The sequence below is a fragment of the Asterias amurensis genome, chromosome 1 (genome assembly GCF_032118995.1).
Source record: "Asterias amurensis chromosome 1, ASM3211899v1".
Taxonomy (NCBI): Eukaryota; Metazoa; Echinodermata; class Asteroidea; order Forcipulatida; family Asteriidae; genus Asterias; species Asterias amurensis.
The window spans coordinates 32,913,023-32,928,963 of NC_092648.1; the positions used below are offsets into that span (position 1 = coordinate 32,913,023).

The window sequence follows — 15,941 nt, forward strand, 5'->3', positions numbered from 1 at the left end:
TACAGCGTATGTGGCCCTTTTCGAATCCACGGCTTCTTGCCGGTAGGTGGTAGGTGGGTCAAAAGAAATTATTATCGGGAAACAAATCGAAATTAAGTCTTTAATTAAAAAAAATGTATTAATACATTATGCAGATTCGGCTCAGGCTAATTTGGCCTTTGCACTGTGCGTGCTGGTGCGTACGTACGTGCTCAAGGCTTCAGACGGGAGGACGGAGCCTGAAGCCGAATTTAAACTTAAAGGGAAGGTACACGTTTGGTAATTACTCAAAACAAATATTAACTTAAAAACTGACTTGGTAACGAGCATTAGAGAGAAGTTGTTAATATACAACATTGTGGGAAACGACTCCCTCTGAAGTAACGTAGTTTTTGAGAAAGAGGTAATTTCTCACTAAAATAATAAAAGACTTCTAGCTAGAAGTCTTTTATTCTTATCTGAAGCACACAAATTCATCCAACAAGGGTGTTTTTTCTTTCATCATTTTCTCGCAACTTCGATGACCAACTGAGCCCAAATTTTCACAGGCTTGTTATTTTATGGTTATGATGGGATACAACAAGTGAGAAGACTGGTCTTTGACAATTACCAAACGTGTACCCTCCCTTTAACCTGAAGCCGTGCTTTCGAAAATGTATAAGACGTATAGAGGCCATTCTGTCAACACGCAACAACACAGCCTGGTTTGGAAACTCATATAGCCATATCTACAAGAAAAACAGATAGCGCACGAGTAATTATTTCACACAAGTTACTATTCAAAAAAATAAGCGACCAATCATGGGAGATTTATTAAATTAATTGAAGATTTGCAAAATCAACGTCGCGTTTTGCTCAAAATAAAGACCAACGAGTTCTTCTGATACGGTCTTATACTTTCAGTAAAGAATGTTTGAAGATGACGCACCGGAGATGCTGTCCTCCTTATGGGATGTTAACGTCGTCCGTGTCGGAGGATGATTAAAACAAAAAAAAGGGACGCCATCAAAAGAAGTTTGTACCCAGTTCGGGGGGGGGGGGGCAGAATCTCCAGCCACACTGAATTCATTCCCCCGCCCCCTTCTTTGGCTGGCCACACAACAATAAACAGCAACTCAAATGAAGTAGCGCCCTCAAGAGTTAAAGGTTTCTTTCTGTAGTTTGTGTACGGTACACGTTTTGTTGAAAAAGCTGGTACGTTTCGTCTGCTGTCTGCCAACCACTAAGCCTGTCTATTGTTTAATCCATTAATATGGCTGGAAAGGTGGGTGACTTAATTAATCAGTGTGTTGTGTCCGCCTTCATTGTCATATGTTTCTACTACGTACTTTTGTTTTTCCATAGTTTTGTTTGTAGTAGTATCCTCCTTTTACCAGTTTTCACACTATTATGCCTTTTTCTTTGAATTGAGAAAAAATAATGATGCCATATTATACCATAGACTCTAGAGGAAGGTCCTCTATGCATATACCAACCGATGCCCTAATTATCTTCCTTTGTTAATATGAAGTATGCAAACATATATTAAAACTTGATGGACATTGAAATGTTCACACTACACACCGATCTTCAATGACTTCAACTGGCCCCATTTGTTTTGAAATTTTCTGGTTTCTGGTTCCTTGCTTGCAAAATTGCTGGATAAAATTAAAAACATTCCCTGTTTTGTGTTTGTTGAATCATTTCTACCTCCATGGTTGAATCAAATTTCTTGTTAACTTAATAATAATAAAGTCTTATGTATATGTGTCTACTTTCTTTAAAGGCAGTGGCACTATTTGTAATTACTCAAAATAATTGTCGGCATAAAACCTCAATTGGTAATGAGTAATGCCATGGGGAAAGGTTGATACGCTTACGTTTACATTAACGTTGATACTCGGCAGAATCCTTAAGTGAAGACGATACAACATTGTGAGAAACGGCTCACTCTGAAGTGAAGTAGTTTCAAGAAAGAAGTAATTTTCCACGAATTTTATTTAGAGACCTCAAGTATAGAATTTGAGTTTTCGAAATCAAGCATCTGAAAGCACACACCTTCGTGTGCCAATTTGTTCATTCGTAGTTATCTCGCAACTCCGACGACCAATTGAGCTCAAATGTTTACAGGTTTGTTATTTTATCATTATGCATATGTTGAGATACACCAGGTGAGAAGACAGGCCTTTGACAATTACCAATAGTGTCCACTGTCTTTAATCTTACAACAAAAAACAACCACAGCGGTAGTACAAAAAATACAACGCATTGTGTAGAACCGCCAGGTTTTTTTTATGATCATATAAATGGTGATGCAATTGAATATTCATAAATGAGTGTGCAATGGAAGTTATTCCAACCTTGATCAGCCGTGGTTATTGCTACTTCAATTTCAATACATTGCAAATTATCACCACCTTCTCATCTTGCAGTTAAATTATTGATACAGGAAAACATTGTTAAAGTCACCTGGAAGTGGTATTTTTTCAAAATAAAGCTTTTGTCACTAATATATGTGTTTTGATGAGTTGAATGTGAATAAACAGTTAACTAAGGTTTTAAAAAATCAGACTTTGCCTGTAATGCGTAGAGTAAACACAATTGCAAAGTACATGTACGGACCAAGTCGTGAGTTTGTACGTTTCCAAAAAAAAAAAATGCCGACCAGGTGTATTGCTGCTGAATGCAGAAAAACACTTTTTGAAATGTACCAACTCACGACTTGGACGTACATGTACTTTGCACGTGTGTTTACTATACGCATTGCAGGCAAAGTCTGCCTTGAATGACGTCACAAAAGGGGTAGGCGGAGTCAGCTCCCCAAACAACTTTATATATTTTTTAAACATATAAATCGTGACAAACAATTACTAAAAAATTGTTTTATTGTTCGTAAGCATATACTCTTATGTTTGAAAGAAAAAAAATTCTATTTCCAGGTGACTTTAACCTTTTGTAAAACCCAGAAGGCATTTGGCTAAAATTAATTTGTATTTGAATGCTAAATATGTAAAATGTTCAGTTCTATAAAAGTACTGGCAAAATAAATATCAGTTGCCTCTTTTGTTTTCTTCTTCTATTTTGTCAATACTGTCCAATTCCGAAAGCAAGTTCATGTTACCTCTTTTTAAAACATATATTTATTAATTATATCCGTTTCATTTTCAGCCCATTTTGTATTCTTACTATCGAAGCTCCTGCTCTTGGCGAGTTAGGATTGGTAAGTAGAGGGTGTACCCTAACGTAACTGGATAAACCAATTTATGTTTACTGTGAATTATCCTGCTTTTCAGTTATTTTTTTTTCCTCAAAATAAATAACTTTTTTTTTTCAAAAACATGGTTTATATTGTTGCTTGTTATTTACCAGAGTGTCAATTGTTTAGAATATTGTAACTTTTCTGTTTTCATTTATTCTTACAATGTTCTGCCTACTTTTGGCTTATTTACGCTGTCAATGCTTTATGCTTTACAAGTTTTCATTGTTAGCGGCTGTTTATGCTGTCAAAAGGCCACAGTGGGACCATAAAGTTGTATCTATCTATTCATATGGGTTGTTTACCAAAACTACCAACTGCATCATATCATTGTTTAGAATCATTGTAACTTGCAAGTTGTTTGAATAATTATTGCGCTTAATTATCTGTCTATTTTATACTTGTTTTTATTCTGTCAAAAGGCCAAACTTATGGATTTTCCCTGGTTGGACCATAACAATTTATCTATCTATCCATAGTATTAGATAGTAGATAGTATCTAGCCCCCTATAAAATCTATTGTTAGTTTTATAATTGTTTATCAATAAATTAGCAAAATCAATTGATTATCTTTGATTCGTTTTCATTAACCATTCCTTCCCTTTCCTGATCCCCAAAGCCTTGGCATTGAAAGGAATCGAACATGAATATTCAGCGGTGAATCTGTTAAAATCCGAGCAGCTTGGGGAGAAGTATCTGTCTGTGAATCCAACAGGCCAGGTTCCAGCCTTGCAGATAGACAGCATGGTGCTCACCCAGTCAGTAAGTCATGATCAATACGAATCAAACATGTAATACAGACCCTATTTATAACGCGCAGCACACGTACACACGCGTCTGCTGTCAGCCATTTTGTGTGTCAAAACATGTACAAAAGGAATGGACATCCCAAAAGGGCAGAAAATAGCAGACACGCATTGTTCAGAGGTGCGTTAACACGTGTACCATCCTTTTGTGCATGTTTTGACACAAAGTGGCGGACAGGAGACGCGCGTGTATGTGTGCTGCGCGTTTTAAATAGGGTCTATTGCATCTCTGGATTTACGCAGAGGTCACAGAGGTCATGGCCTCAGTGGCCCCTGGTCTTTGCCTCAGACTTGAAGTTTTCTGATGGATAAATAACCTTTGCAAATTGAAAGTGAGAAATGGTGTTTAAGCTACAACAATGGAAAATAAGTGAATGGCCTGATGATGTTTGAACCCTAGCAGAGTCTTTCTTGATTAAGCCTTAAAAAATGCTCCGCTAGGGTCGGAACATCAGGCCATTTACTATTGTTAACATTCCATACATTTAGTTGCTCTTGAATGGTAAGCAGTTTGCAACAGCTTATTATATTTTCTCTTTTGAAAATGGATGAAATAATGAAGGACGGTGGGAATATGTATGTCATGTGTGCTTCCACTGCCAGTTTTATCCAGTATAAAATTACTGTGGTGTTGCTGGGTACTGCTGATTGGTGGAAAGCTAGGCTGTTGAAATTTTTGGAGGTGTTATTTAGTTTGAACAACAAAACTTTACACATTCTTTCCAAGGTCCTTTCATTCATGTGAAACCAATTATTATATTTTAATAACTTTAGACCACAAGTTTGATGTATTTTACATAATATATATATTATATCATTCTAACTCATTCCCTTGTTGATATTTAGTTATGAAATTAAAATTTCTCTTTTCAGAATGCAATAATAGAGTACCTTGATGAGACAAGGGATGCACCATCATTGCTTCCTAAAGATCCAAAGAAACGCTTCCTAGTAAGTACTATTTTCTCTTAATGATCATATTAGCGTCACGATGGACACAACTCCTGTGGAATTGCAGTCGGTGTTTACCAGCTTCCAGTTAGCGTGCATATTGTTAGACTTCATAAAGGCACTCAGATAATTTACCGTGTAAAAGTACTGAGAGATTGCAGTTTTGATGCCATGTATCAAATTGACACCCTTTTAAAAAAGATTGCTTGTGGCTTTGGGCAATCTAAAGTGAAATGAGCTTCCAACAAAAAATCTGTATAGGATAATGCCCAAGGTGTGCATCAATCGTGGCTAGGAATGGCCCAAGGGCTAAGTCTTGGGGCTCTTTGTATCCCACGAATGGCGGTTGTACATTTTATAGGGCATTATGCGACTTCACCTCCAATTGTTCCAGTTCTTGATTGTTTCGCACGAATGGCATGATATTGTTTAATACGTACCCATTGCCATTCATGCAAAATAATGAAGCTATAGAACAATAGCATGACGTCACAGGTGGAGGTAAAGCACTGAAAGATCACATAGTTTTTTAGCATTAGACTGTGCAAGTCCTGCGCATATTCAAACACTTTTAGGGCCACTTTGGTCCCACATACAATGCTTTAACGAGTAAATGGAAACAGACTCAAGCACTTTAACTCGTCCCAATGTTCAAATACACACGAGACTTGTACAATCTATTTACTTTTGTTCTTGGGAAACTTTATTTGCCCTGAATGTGAGTCATTTGCTTATCCATTGAAAGTGGGTCCAGTACTCTCTATTGGTTTTCATGATTGATGTAAATAAAAAATCTGTTTGCACTTCTTGTTGGCATTTAGGTTCGTGAGCTGTCACAAGTTATTTCTTGTGGAATCCAACCAGTTCAGGTGAGCACCAAGGCTTAAAGGTTTGGTAGGCCTACATGTTTTGTAAATACTCAAAAAATTAATGGTCATAAAAACTTGCTTCATAAAGGGCACTGTAGAGCTGTTGATATTGTAAAACTTTGTTTAAACATTTAAGATGCTTTGTCAGATTTTTTAAAAATAGATTTTTTGAGAGAATTGTATTTCAAAAAGTATCACCCGCTCTAATGAAAAAAGTTTAACTTTTACTTTTAATGGTCAGGAACCATGACAAAAATTTAAAAGGTTTCTTATAAAACACATAAGAATTGGTCACATGATATTCCAAACAAAAACTAATTTTGACCACTTTATTTCACTGCTACTAATAATATGCGGACTTTTGCGAGCATGCAATGGCTCAAATAAAAGCTTGTAACCTTCTCAACCCCCATTAAAATACCTATTGTATTTTAAATCAAAACTTTTGGGTCAAATTGGCCAAAAATCTGACATTGCATCTTTAAACAAAACCCTTTGCCGTAAAACTGAATCTGAGAAAAGCTTCAGGCATTCAGTCTTTTTCATGCCTCTGAAATCACACAAATCTGCGCAAGGGTGATATATTCTTTCATTGTTTTTTTTACAACTTCTGTGTCAAATTGAACCAAAATTTTCACAGGTTTGTTAATTTATGCGTATGTTGAGATACACCAAGTGAGGAGGATACTGGTCTTTGACAATTACCAATGAGTAAATAAAGCTGACGGTAATTAACTGTGTCATGGCCAAGCATGGTTGTTATGTCATCAGAGTGTGGGTCCAGGTCCCGGTCATGACACTTTATTATAATTGCTTCTCTTCAACCAGCGTTACAAACAGGGAACCTATGAGGGTAGAGGTTGATATTGTCTATGAAAAACCTTTGGAGCGCTACGGTTGCCCTGGTGGTTTACTCCCAGGGAGCTGGGAAAGATTAAAGGAAAGTTATTGGCCCCAATGAACAGGACACTAATGTAAAGCGTATTTAGACGATTATTGTGAAATGCGCGATATAACAACATGTAAATATTATTAGTAGTAGTTGTTGTAATTTTTTTTCAATGTTTTGATTCTTCATACCTGGCGTACCTGTAAGGACAATCCAATTTTCCCTCAAGAAAACCATCATGTTACTTTGATGTGAAACTCAAGAAACAAGCAAATTTACTCTTCTGAATAATTTTGCCCCCAGAATTTGAAAGTTCTGCGCTACATAGGTGATGAGAAGAAAGGGGAATGGGGTCATAGAGCGATCAAAGAAGGCTTTGAAGCCCTTGAGAAGCTTTTAGAGCAGACTGCTGGCACGTACTGTGTAGATGATGAAATTACTATGGCTGATCTTTGCTTAGTACCACAAGTGTATAACGCCAACAGGTAAGAAGGATATTTTGATTGTTTTGTTTTTACAAAGCTGTGTTTTATCCATCCTTAAGATGTCAAATGTTCTGTCAATTTACATTGAAAGGGCCTACTAAAACAATAATTATGTTTCACCAAGAAATCAAGTTGAAAAGCAAGCAGGATGGGAATATATATGGATTGAGGGATTCTGACAATTCTGGAGGTGTACTTCACAAGTCTTGAAATTGTTGGTATAATAGTAGTTGAACGTGCAGTCATTTAAAAACTTCTCAAAGGATGGATAGAGTTGTTTGTCGTCAGCAGGTTTTTTTAAAGGATTGGTTCAGGTGCAGGAAACAAAACTATTGTTTTGGTAGGCCTTACCATGGGTTAAGGAATGTCATTGTATCAGCTCAATGCGCAGAGATTGTTGGGCTGTTGCAGGAGAAGTGACTGAGTTAGTTGTAGGCCACACACAATTATCTTATGTAATTCAGACAGAAATTATTTTCTCTGGAGAATTGACACTTGGATCAAGTTATAAGAACTGACGCTTTCAGATTGTCACTTAACTAAATTACCTTTTGAAGATTTTTGGCAATAACATGAATCCATATTCACTGTGAAGTGAGATGTTTGTAATATAGTTTACCTATAGAAGTTTCAGCTTCATTAGTCATAAAGTGTTTGAGAAAAATGATTGTTTCCGGAGAGTCTTGTAAATCATGTTAAAATAATTTGTACATGCTAAAATAATTTTCGTCTCCCTCTAATTTTCGTCTCCCTCTAATTTTTTTGAAACTGATGTTCTCATTTCTCAAAAACTGCAACACCTTAGCAAGTAATATTTTCAGGGAAGCTTTCTACCATCATTATCTTTAAACCTTGTAAGTTTAATGTAAATATGTGTATGTGTACATTTGATATGTGTCATCTAAAAAGTACCCCAACCCTTTCAGTGCATCATCCAGTGACCTCAGGTGGATTAGAGTATAAACTAATGTTTGATTTTTGTTGATGGAATTTTAGATTCAAAGTGGACATGTCCAAGTTTCCAGTGATTTCTAGAATCAATGCTGCCTTAATGGAACTGGACAGCTTCAAAGCCTCACACCCAAGCAAGCAGCCAGACTGCCCTGAAGAGCAGAGGCAGTGAAGTGGCAGCGTGATTTGAGCTTCCAAGAGAGAGTGTCATATATGCATTGGTAAAAGGGTCAATCATGTTTTAAAATATTTTTGAAAGAAACTGCTTAAAGTCACTGAACACTATTGGTAATTGTCAAAGACCAGTAATCTCACTTTCCTTACTCTATGCTTGGGGCATCCCAAGATGTGCACAAAATAACAAACCTGTAAAAACTTAGGCTCAATTGGCTCAGCTGATGTCAGCAAATGTTTTAGTGAAAAATTACTTCTTTCTCAACTCCGTTACTTCAGAGTGAGCCGTTTCTCACAATGTTTTATACTACCAACAGCTCACCATTGCTCGTTACCAAGTAAGTTTTTATACTAACAATTATTTTGAGTAACTACCAATAGTGTCAAGTGCCTTTAATAGATGTTAAAATTGCATCAGGGATAAAGATTATTAATTTGGGTTTTTACTCTTACACTGATGAGTGTTAGCAAGTACTTTCCTGAGTTCTGTAAAAAAAATCGCAGGCATATTACTTGGGTGGGATTCGAAACCACAACCTTTGCAATTCTAAAAACCAAAATAAATCATTTTAAAAAGGTAACAGTTTCAAATATCACTGACTGTATAATGACTTCAAGTTTAAATCATCTGCAAAAAATAAACTTTTCTGAAAATATTAAAAAAAGTCTCACAAATTTGATATTACACTCACTTAGATACTGTACTCTCAGTTAAATTGTTACTGATATTTACTTACCTAGTACAGCAGTTGTGTTTCTGATAGTTATCTAACATGTATCCTTTTCACCGTTTTGCTTCAATATTATGTGATACTTGGAGGTTGGTTTGTTTTTAAAGAGGTCTGGGTTATATGTCATAAAGAGATAAGATTGATGTGTAGTTATTTAGCATAGAGTTAGTATGAGCAATGCTTGATTTATTAGGTAAGTCTGTTGTAAAGACTAGGTTTTTTTAATATAAAGCAAACGTGATCATTTAGTTATTTTGTTTCGTGTGCATTGATCTCATTTTATGGGAAACGCTTCTACTGAAGTTCTGAACAAATCTGCTTAGATATTGTTTATGGGTCATGTTTCATGGTTTGGTGAAAGAGACTATGGCAAAGGAGATCAAGTTCACTGCTGGGTTATTTCATGTATAGAGCAATTTGCAAGAGTAGATTCAGTTTGATGGTGTGGAAATATTACTAGATATTAAAGGGACACACCGGCTCACCGTGTACGCAGTTTAGGGCTGTAGAATCATAAATAATGTTTTTATAGATGGTTGCTGTAAAAAAAATCATGAAAATGTCACGTAATTAGCGAAAAATGATTTAAAAAACCAAAAGCGGTAAAAGGCCAGCGTAATCGTGTTTCCAGCCGTTGCAACTGTCGAGTCTTCGTGACATCGTCGCACAATATTGCAAGTAGACTGGTGCTTTGTTTATAGCAACGTTTTTCTACGACGCAGCATAAGGATCCAGTCTATCCATAAAGTATAAACAACCAGCATATACGGATCAGGCAAATCCTTCGACGATGGAGGTAGTCGTGCTTCGACGTACATCCAAAGATCGTCACGAAGAACACGAAAAACTAACCCAGAATATGATGGGACAGTGACAAGTAAATAAAGCATTCCTGGCACCAACTTCCTGGTGAACTTGTGGCTGGTGGCCGACTCAATTTTTGAATAGTGAAGAAACTTTGTGAGCAGTATTTTCTGCTAAACAGATGAAACTGAAGGGCTCTGTTATTCACAGTGAAACATTTTATAATCTCGGGGGGGGGGGGGTTGGGGGTGGGGGGGGGAGGGAATCGTGAGGAATTCAAAAGCGTCCTTGTGAGAATGTATTTTGAAATGTAAGCGTAGCTGCAAATCTTGAAACGTAAGCCTAGCTTGACTCGGGATTGAAGCGTAATTTTTTATTTTAGCGTAACAAACCTAAATGATGGATTGTATGGATATGGAGTAGCTGCGTAGCTTGGAACGTAACCATATCTTTTGGAACGTAAGCATATCTTGGAACGTAAGCATAGTTGGGTATCTTGGAACGTAAACATAGCTGCGTATGTATCGTAAGCATAGCTGAGAAGCTGTGTAGCTTAGAGCGTAATCTTATCTTTTGGAATGTAAGCATATCTTGGAACGTAAGCGTAGCTGGGTATCTTGGAACGTAAACGTAGCTGCGTATGGAGTGTAAGCGCAACTTGACTCAGGATTGAAAGCGTACCTTATAGCGTAACTTGAGAAGGAACGTAAGCAAAACTTGGAATGTAAGCGTAGCTTGGAACGTCATATTTTGGAAGGTATAAGCGTAGCTGGATATCTTGGAACGTAAATGTAGCTGCATATGGAACGTAAGCGTAATGAAAGTGCCTTTACAGATACAGCTCCTTCAAGGGAAGTTGCCTAAAATTGATACAAAAAACTTTGTTTTTTCAACTAATTAACAAATAAAAATAATATTTATGTGAATAAAATATGGAAGTATTATGCGTAAGATATTGGTAATGAGAGGTTTAATGACGACAGAGAACATATTCACTATCAAATCGCAACTTTTGGGCGAATTCATCGCATTCGTATTCGCAAGATATTCGCCTAAGTGTGAGAGTAGCAATAGAGCTGATAAAAGCTTATTGGTTCCAATATTCTTGCAGTCATTTTCTCAAATAATTGTTCAAGGCTTATATTATTGTTTACGTAGATTGCGTATCATTTTCGGTTATACTTGTTTCAAAGTAAAAAATGTCCCATGGAACAATCATGCCTCTCGCCTACGGCTATTCAACGGTAATATTTGATGTCGATTATTTTTGTAGGGGTTTTTGTCGAGGCTTTTATGCAGCTCAATTCTCATAGTAATAGTAATAATGATTGGGCGGCTAACCATCCTCGCAGCTAAGAGTTGAATTGCGAAGGACGCGGCTACAACGTGTTCGAGAAGCAGGCATGCAAGGGCACCTTTGGCTGCCAGCCACATCAACCCATTATAACCACAGAGCACAGACAAGATCCAAAGTGTTTGATTTTTCCCGAGGGAGGGAAACCGGATGGTCTGAAGCTCTCATGGCACAGCAGAGAACCAATGCACAACTCAACTCACATATGGTGGTCCTGACCGGGAATCGAACCGGGGTCACCTTGGCGAGCGCTTTACGCACAAGCCAACCATGCTACCCATGCCACTCAATATACTGATTAGTTGCTAATTGTCATGGTGACATACCAGGGTTTTTTTTTAATGAGTTTTTTTAGGGGTAGGAGATCATAAGACTAGCGTCGGTATTTTACAACTCTGTGAAGGGGGGAATTGATAATGATCTGTAAACTAGGATTGATAAATGCGTTCTAATGACTATCACGTTTTTAATTCTACAAACTCAAGCTAGCGAGGTTTTCTCCTACATGTTACATACAGTGGTTCGCTTTAGGCGGCTGGGGTGTCCAGTAGCTTTGGTTCATTTTACGACTTTTTGTACGACACGAAACACAATGTCAATAGATTTACATCAAACTTAGGTTTAAAGATAATGTTGATAGAAAGCTTTCCTTAAGATATTACTTGCTGAGGTGCTGTACTTTTGGAGAAATGAGTGTAGTAATGTCACGAAAATAATGTTAGCATGTACAACGTATTACGCGATTCTCCTGCTGAGAATATACTCTGATTTTCAATTTTTTTTCAAAAACGCCGCGATTAAATTATATTATGGTATGGATTCATGTCATGGCCAAAAACTTGATTTACGAAATGTATCAAACCCCTTTAACACACGTCGATGTAGGTTAACAAAACAACAAATTTTAGAGATAAACTAGTGGAAAAGGCAGCCACAGAGTCATGTCAGAACTCGTGACAAGTTGCGTTGCAAAAATCAGCATGCAATAATACCCTCACAACGGCACACTGTTTGATGAGCGATTGTGTCGTGTGACCAAAGTCTTCAAAATAATCAATATTCGGGCAATAATTTATTCAAAGAAATTGCTCTCGTGGAAACATTGACCTATTTGTAACATGTCAATATGAAAACGCTGATGAGGCGTTTGTTATTCGTTGAATAGTTAAAATTAACACTTAAAGGAACACGTTGCCTTGGATCGGTCGAGTTGGTCTTTGAAAAGCGTTTGTTATAATATGCATATGGGTAGAAAGATGCTGTCAAATTTTTGACTCCCATAAATGGCCGACCGTGTTAGTTCGCACAGTAAAAGGAAAACCACGCAATTTCGAGGCAAACTTGTGTGGATCATTGTATTCTACTTTTAAATTATCTTTCCAACCATATGCATTTTATAACAAACGGTTACAAACGCTTTTTTATAGACCAACTCGTCCGATCCAATGCAAAGTGTTCCTTTAAGCTCCAGGGGCAACCCTCCAATATCCTAGCATAGGCCTCTACAGTGCGAAATGCTAATACATAATATTCGAAAATACTTATGAGTCCTACAGCTTTTTACCAAAAATCTTACAACAATATAATATTTGTCAATTCCCAACCGTCTTATTATCAATCTCGAAATAATTGCCCTGGGCCTATATTATACACCTCTTGGCAAATTGCAGGGCAGACTTGTGCCCCCATTTTGACGGAGTATTGACGTCACAATGACTAATTTGACGCCAATTGTGCCATAACTCATGACGCCAACATTTACCACTTAATTGGACACACGTTGCATTGGATCAGGCGAGTTGGTCTATGAAAAGCATTTGTAACCGAGTGTTGTGAAATGCATTGGTTAGAAATAATATGTTTTAAAAGTAGAATACAATGATCAACACAAAATTATGCCTCGAAATTGCACGATTTTCCTTAAACGTCATGAACTAACATGGCACCCCATTTTGTGGAGTCAGATTTTTGATTCTACAAAATGGCTGACCACGTTAGTTTGCAAAAATTAAAGGTGAAAACCATGTAACTTCGAGGCATATGTGGATCATCATATTTTACTTTTAAAACATCTTTCTAATAAATTGTTTAAAACATTATTCTCTTTTTTTTTATACCAACTCGCCCGCTCAAAGGCAACGTGCCCCTTTTTAAGCTTGAGCCTTGAATACTAACCACAGCAGAACGACAGAATTCACGACTTTTTGCCTCAAGTCGTAAATATTGAAGGGTTTAATGTTTACGACAAAATGTACGACTTGGGCCTGTAACTGGGAATATTTACGACCATAATTGTATCCATAACAAAATTACGACTTGTGCACAGTCAATTAGTTTCCATTTTATTTACAAATTTAAAAGTAGGACCGTCCCGAGAGGGCGCTGTTCGTGACGTCAATCAAGGCGCAATATTTGAAGAGAAAATGTGTAGTCTGGCCCTACAGAACTACGGTCACATAGCAGACTGGACGCATTGTATGGCTGCCGTGCGGATAGCCTTACTCAAGGCAGTCACTCCGAAAAAAGACTGCCGCTGTATGAAAACCCACCCGTATTCACTGTGCGTAACATCGCACGACACGATGCCCCCGTACACTATCCGCATGCGTCGGCCGTCAGGACGACAGCCTTGTAGAGTCTGTGTTGAAGCCACTGTCCTCATTACTATAATAAGCGAAGAGTTCCCACGGTCAGCTCATTACCATATTGCCCGCGAAAGACGAGACATGTTTACATCACACACCACCACCACGGACGCTCAGCGAGCATGATAGGGTCCAAAGGTCGTGATAATGGAAGTGCGTGATTGGGCGTCAAAATGAATAATTAATTTGCCTCACATCCTGTGTTGTCTGATAGGTCTGACGAAAGATATACATATTCATGGCTGTATACTAGCATATCCGAGAGCCCCCCCCCCCATTTTTTTCCACTAGTGGAAATTTTTTCATGAAACACATTAAGCCCGGAAGTTACAGACCCGACAAGGCTGTCGGCCTGACGGCCTCCGCATGCGGTTAGTGGTACAAGTGCTGATGACTTGTGTGCACAGTAGTCGTACGATGTGACAGTATGTATACGGGTGGGTCATGCGGTGTGATCGCACGCACCACGCACAGGGTATACGGGTGGGTTTACAGCGGCATCTTTTCGGAGCGAATAATGCGACTGCCTTGAGCAAGGCTACTGTGCGGACGGTCCACTCTTCCCAGCACGGTGAATCGCATGCAGTGCCAACACAAAAATATTGACGCTATGCGCAAGCTTAAAACATGCCCTCAAAGTTGAAACAATACCCGATTTTTTTCACGTAAAGCAAATGCTCCTTTAGGTTCGTCACGTCTTTCAGGTACCGTCTTCGACTTCCCACTAGCTTGAAAAATTGTTGGGATGGCGTCAAAATGGTGCAACCAAGACCAAGAGTTATCATCATGGTTTATGACGTCATAATAATCCAGTCTTCGTTCCAGCCGCAGTTTGGTTACATGGAAAGGAATGAAAACAAAGCGCCCTTGTATAGAGCGGTATAAGTTTCACTAATGCTACTTGTGTAGAGCGGTATAAATTTCAATAATGCTACTCTCACACTGGAGAGAATATGCTAGCGAATGTGCTCACGACGAACGGAAATATTTAACAATCGCTCACACTTCGCAAAATCTGCCGTGTCTTCGTCGTAAGCTTTGGTAACAAATTCGGAACGTTCACAAGTCATTCTTCACACCTCATTACGATGATCGGTCAATATGCTGCTCTCACACGGCGAATATGCTAGCGAAGATGCTAACGAAAGGAAATATTTGACACTCGCTCAAACTTTTCGCAATATTCGCCGTGTCTTCGTAAGCGTTGGTAACAAATTCGGAACGTCCACAAATTACTCCCCACCTCATTAACGAAGATCGGTCAATTTAGAAACCGGTTTCTAAATTACAGCGGATGTTGCGAAGACGGTCATTCACTGTCGAATTGGTACCACCGTTGGTAAAGCGTGCGTAAGCGTTGGCAACGTTCGTAAAGGCAGTGACAAGCATTGATAGCATTCGTATGTGTAAGATATTGGTAAGGAGAGGGCCGACCGAGGATCGAGGGGTTAGACCAACCGCCATTTTGGACGAATTCAACACGAAATTAAAATATTCGTCTTCGCAAGATTCGCCACTCTGTCAGAGCAGCAATACGAAGCGCTTTCTAAATTTACGCGAATGTTGTGAAGACGGTAATTCGCCATCCGTTTCGTAATAAGCATCGGTAAGCCATTCGTGCTGTTGGTAAAGCGTGCGTATTATGCGTAAGATCTTGATAAGGAGAGGTTTAAGGACGACCGAGAACATAATATTCACTATCAAATCGAAACACGAAACATTTTGGCGCATTCATCGCGAATTTCAAAGATTCATATTCGCAAGAATATTTACCCAAGTGTGAGAGTAGCATTTAGCAGCTGTGGTGATTACCAGTTGGTTATGTATAAAATAATAAACCAGTCAGGCATGGCGGCATGAGTGGACAGCTCGCGTATTTTTCTTTCCTAGGACGAACGTGGGGAACTATACATTTCCCCATGCACATGCGTACTTCGACGTAATAATAGTTGTGGAAATACACTCACGCATATTAAACATGTACACATACACGCATACACGTACACATGTTACATGTGCAATGTACATGTATATTTAGTACCATGTAAAACTGCGTATTTGTAACTCT

The 15,941-nt window shown here is 38.2% G+C and overlaps 1 protein-coding gene across 2 annotated transcripts; it reads left to right on the plus strand.

Annotated features, from left to right (window-relative positions):
• Positions 1 to 1,134: 1,134 nt before the first annotated feature.
• On the plus strand, positions 1,135 to 11,902 carry LOC139937300 (maleylacetoacetate isomerase-like). 2 transcript variants are annotated; one of them, XR_011786057.1, is made up of 8 exons: positions 1,135 to 1,243; positions 3,127 to 3,178; positions 3,834 to 3,976; positions 4,894 to 4,971; positions 5,793 to 5,840; positions 7,033 to 7,214; positions 8,211 to 9,406; positions 10,136 to 11,902. XR_011786057.1 is itself a non-coding variant. In XM_071932407.1 (7 exons), the coding sequence occupies exons 1-7, from the start codon at positions 1,232 to 1,234 to the stop codon at positions 8,335 to 8,337; spliced, it is 642 nt and encodes a 213-aa protein (XP_071788508.1). In that variant the 5' UTR covers positions 1,135 to 1,231; the 3' UTR covers positions 8,338 to 10,077. The 2 variants fall into 2 exon arrangements, 1 of the variants encoding a protein (XP_071788508.1); XM_071932407.1 differs by lacking the exon at positions 10,136 to 11,902 and having other exon boundaries at positions 8,211 to 10,077.
• Positions 11,903 to 15,941: the final 4,039 nt, after the last annotated feature.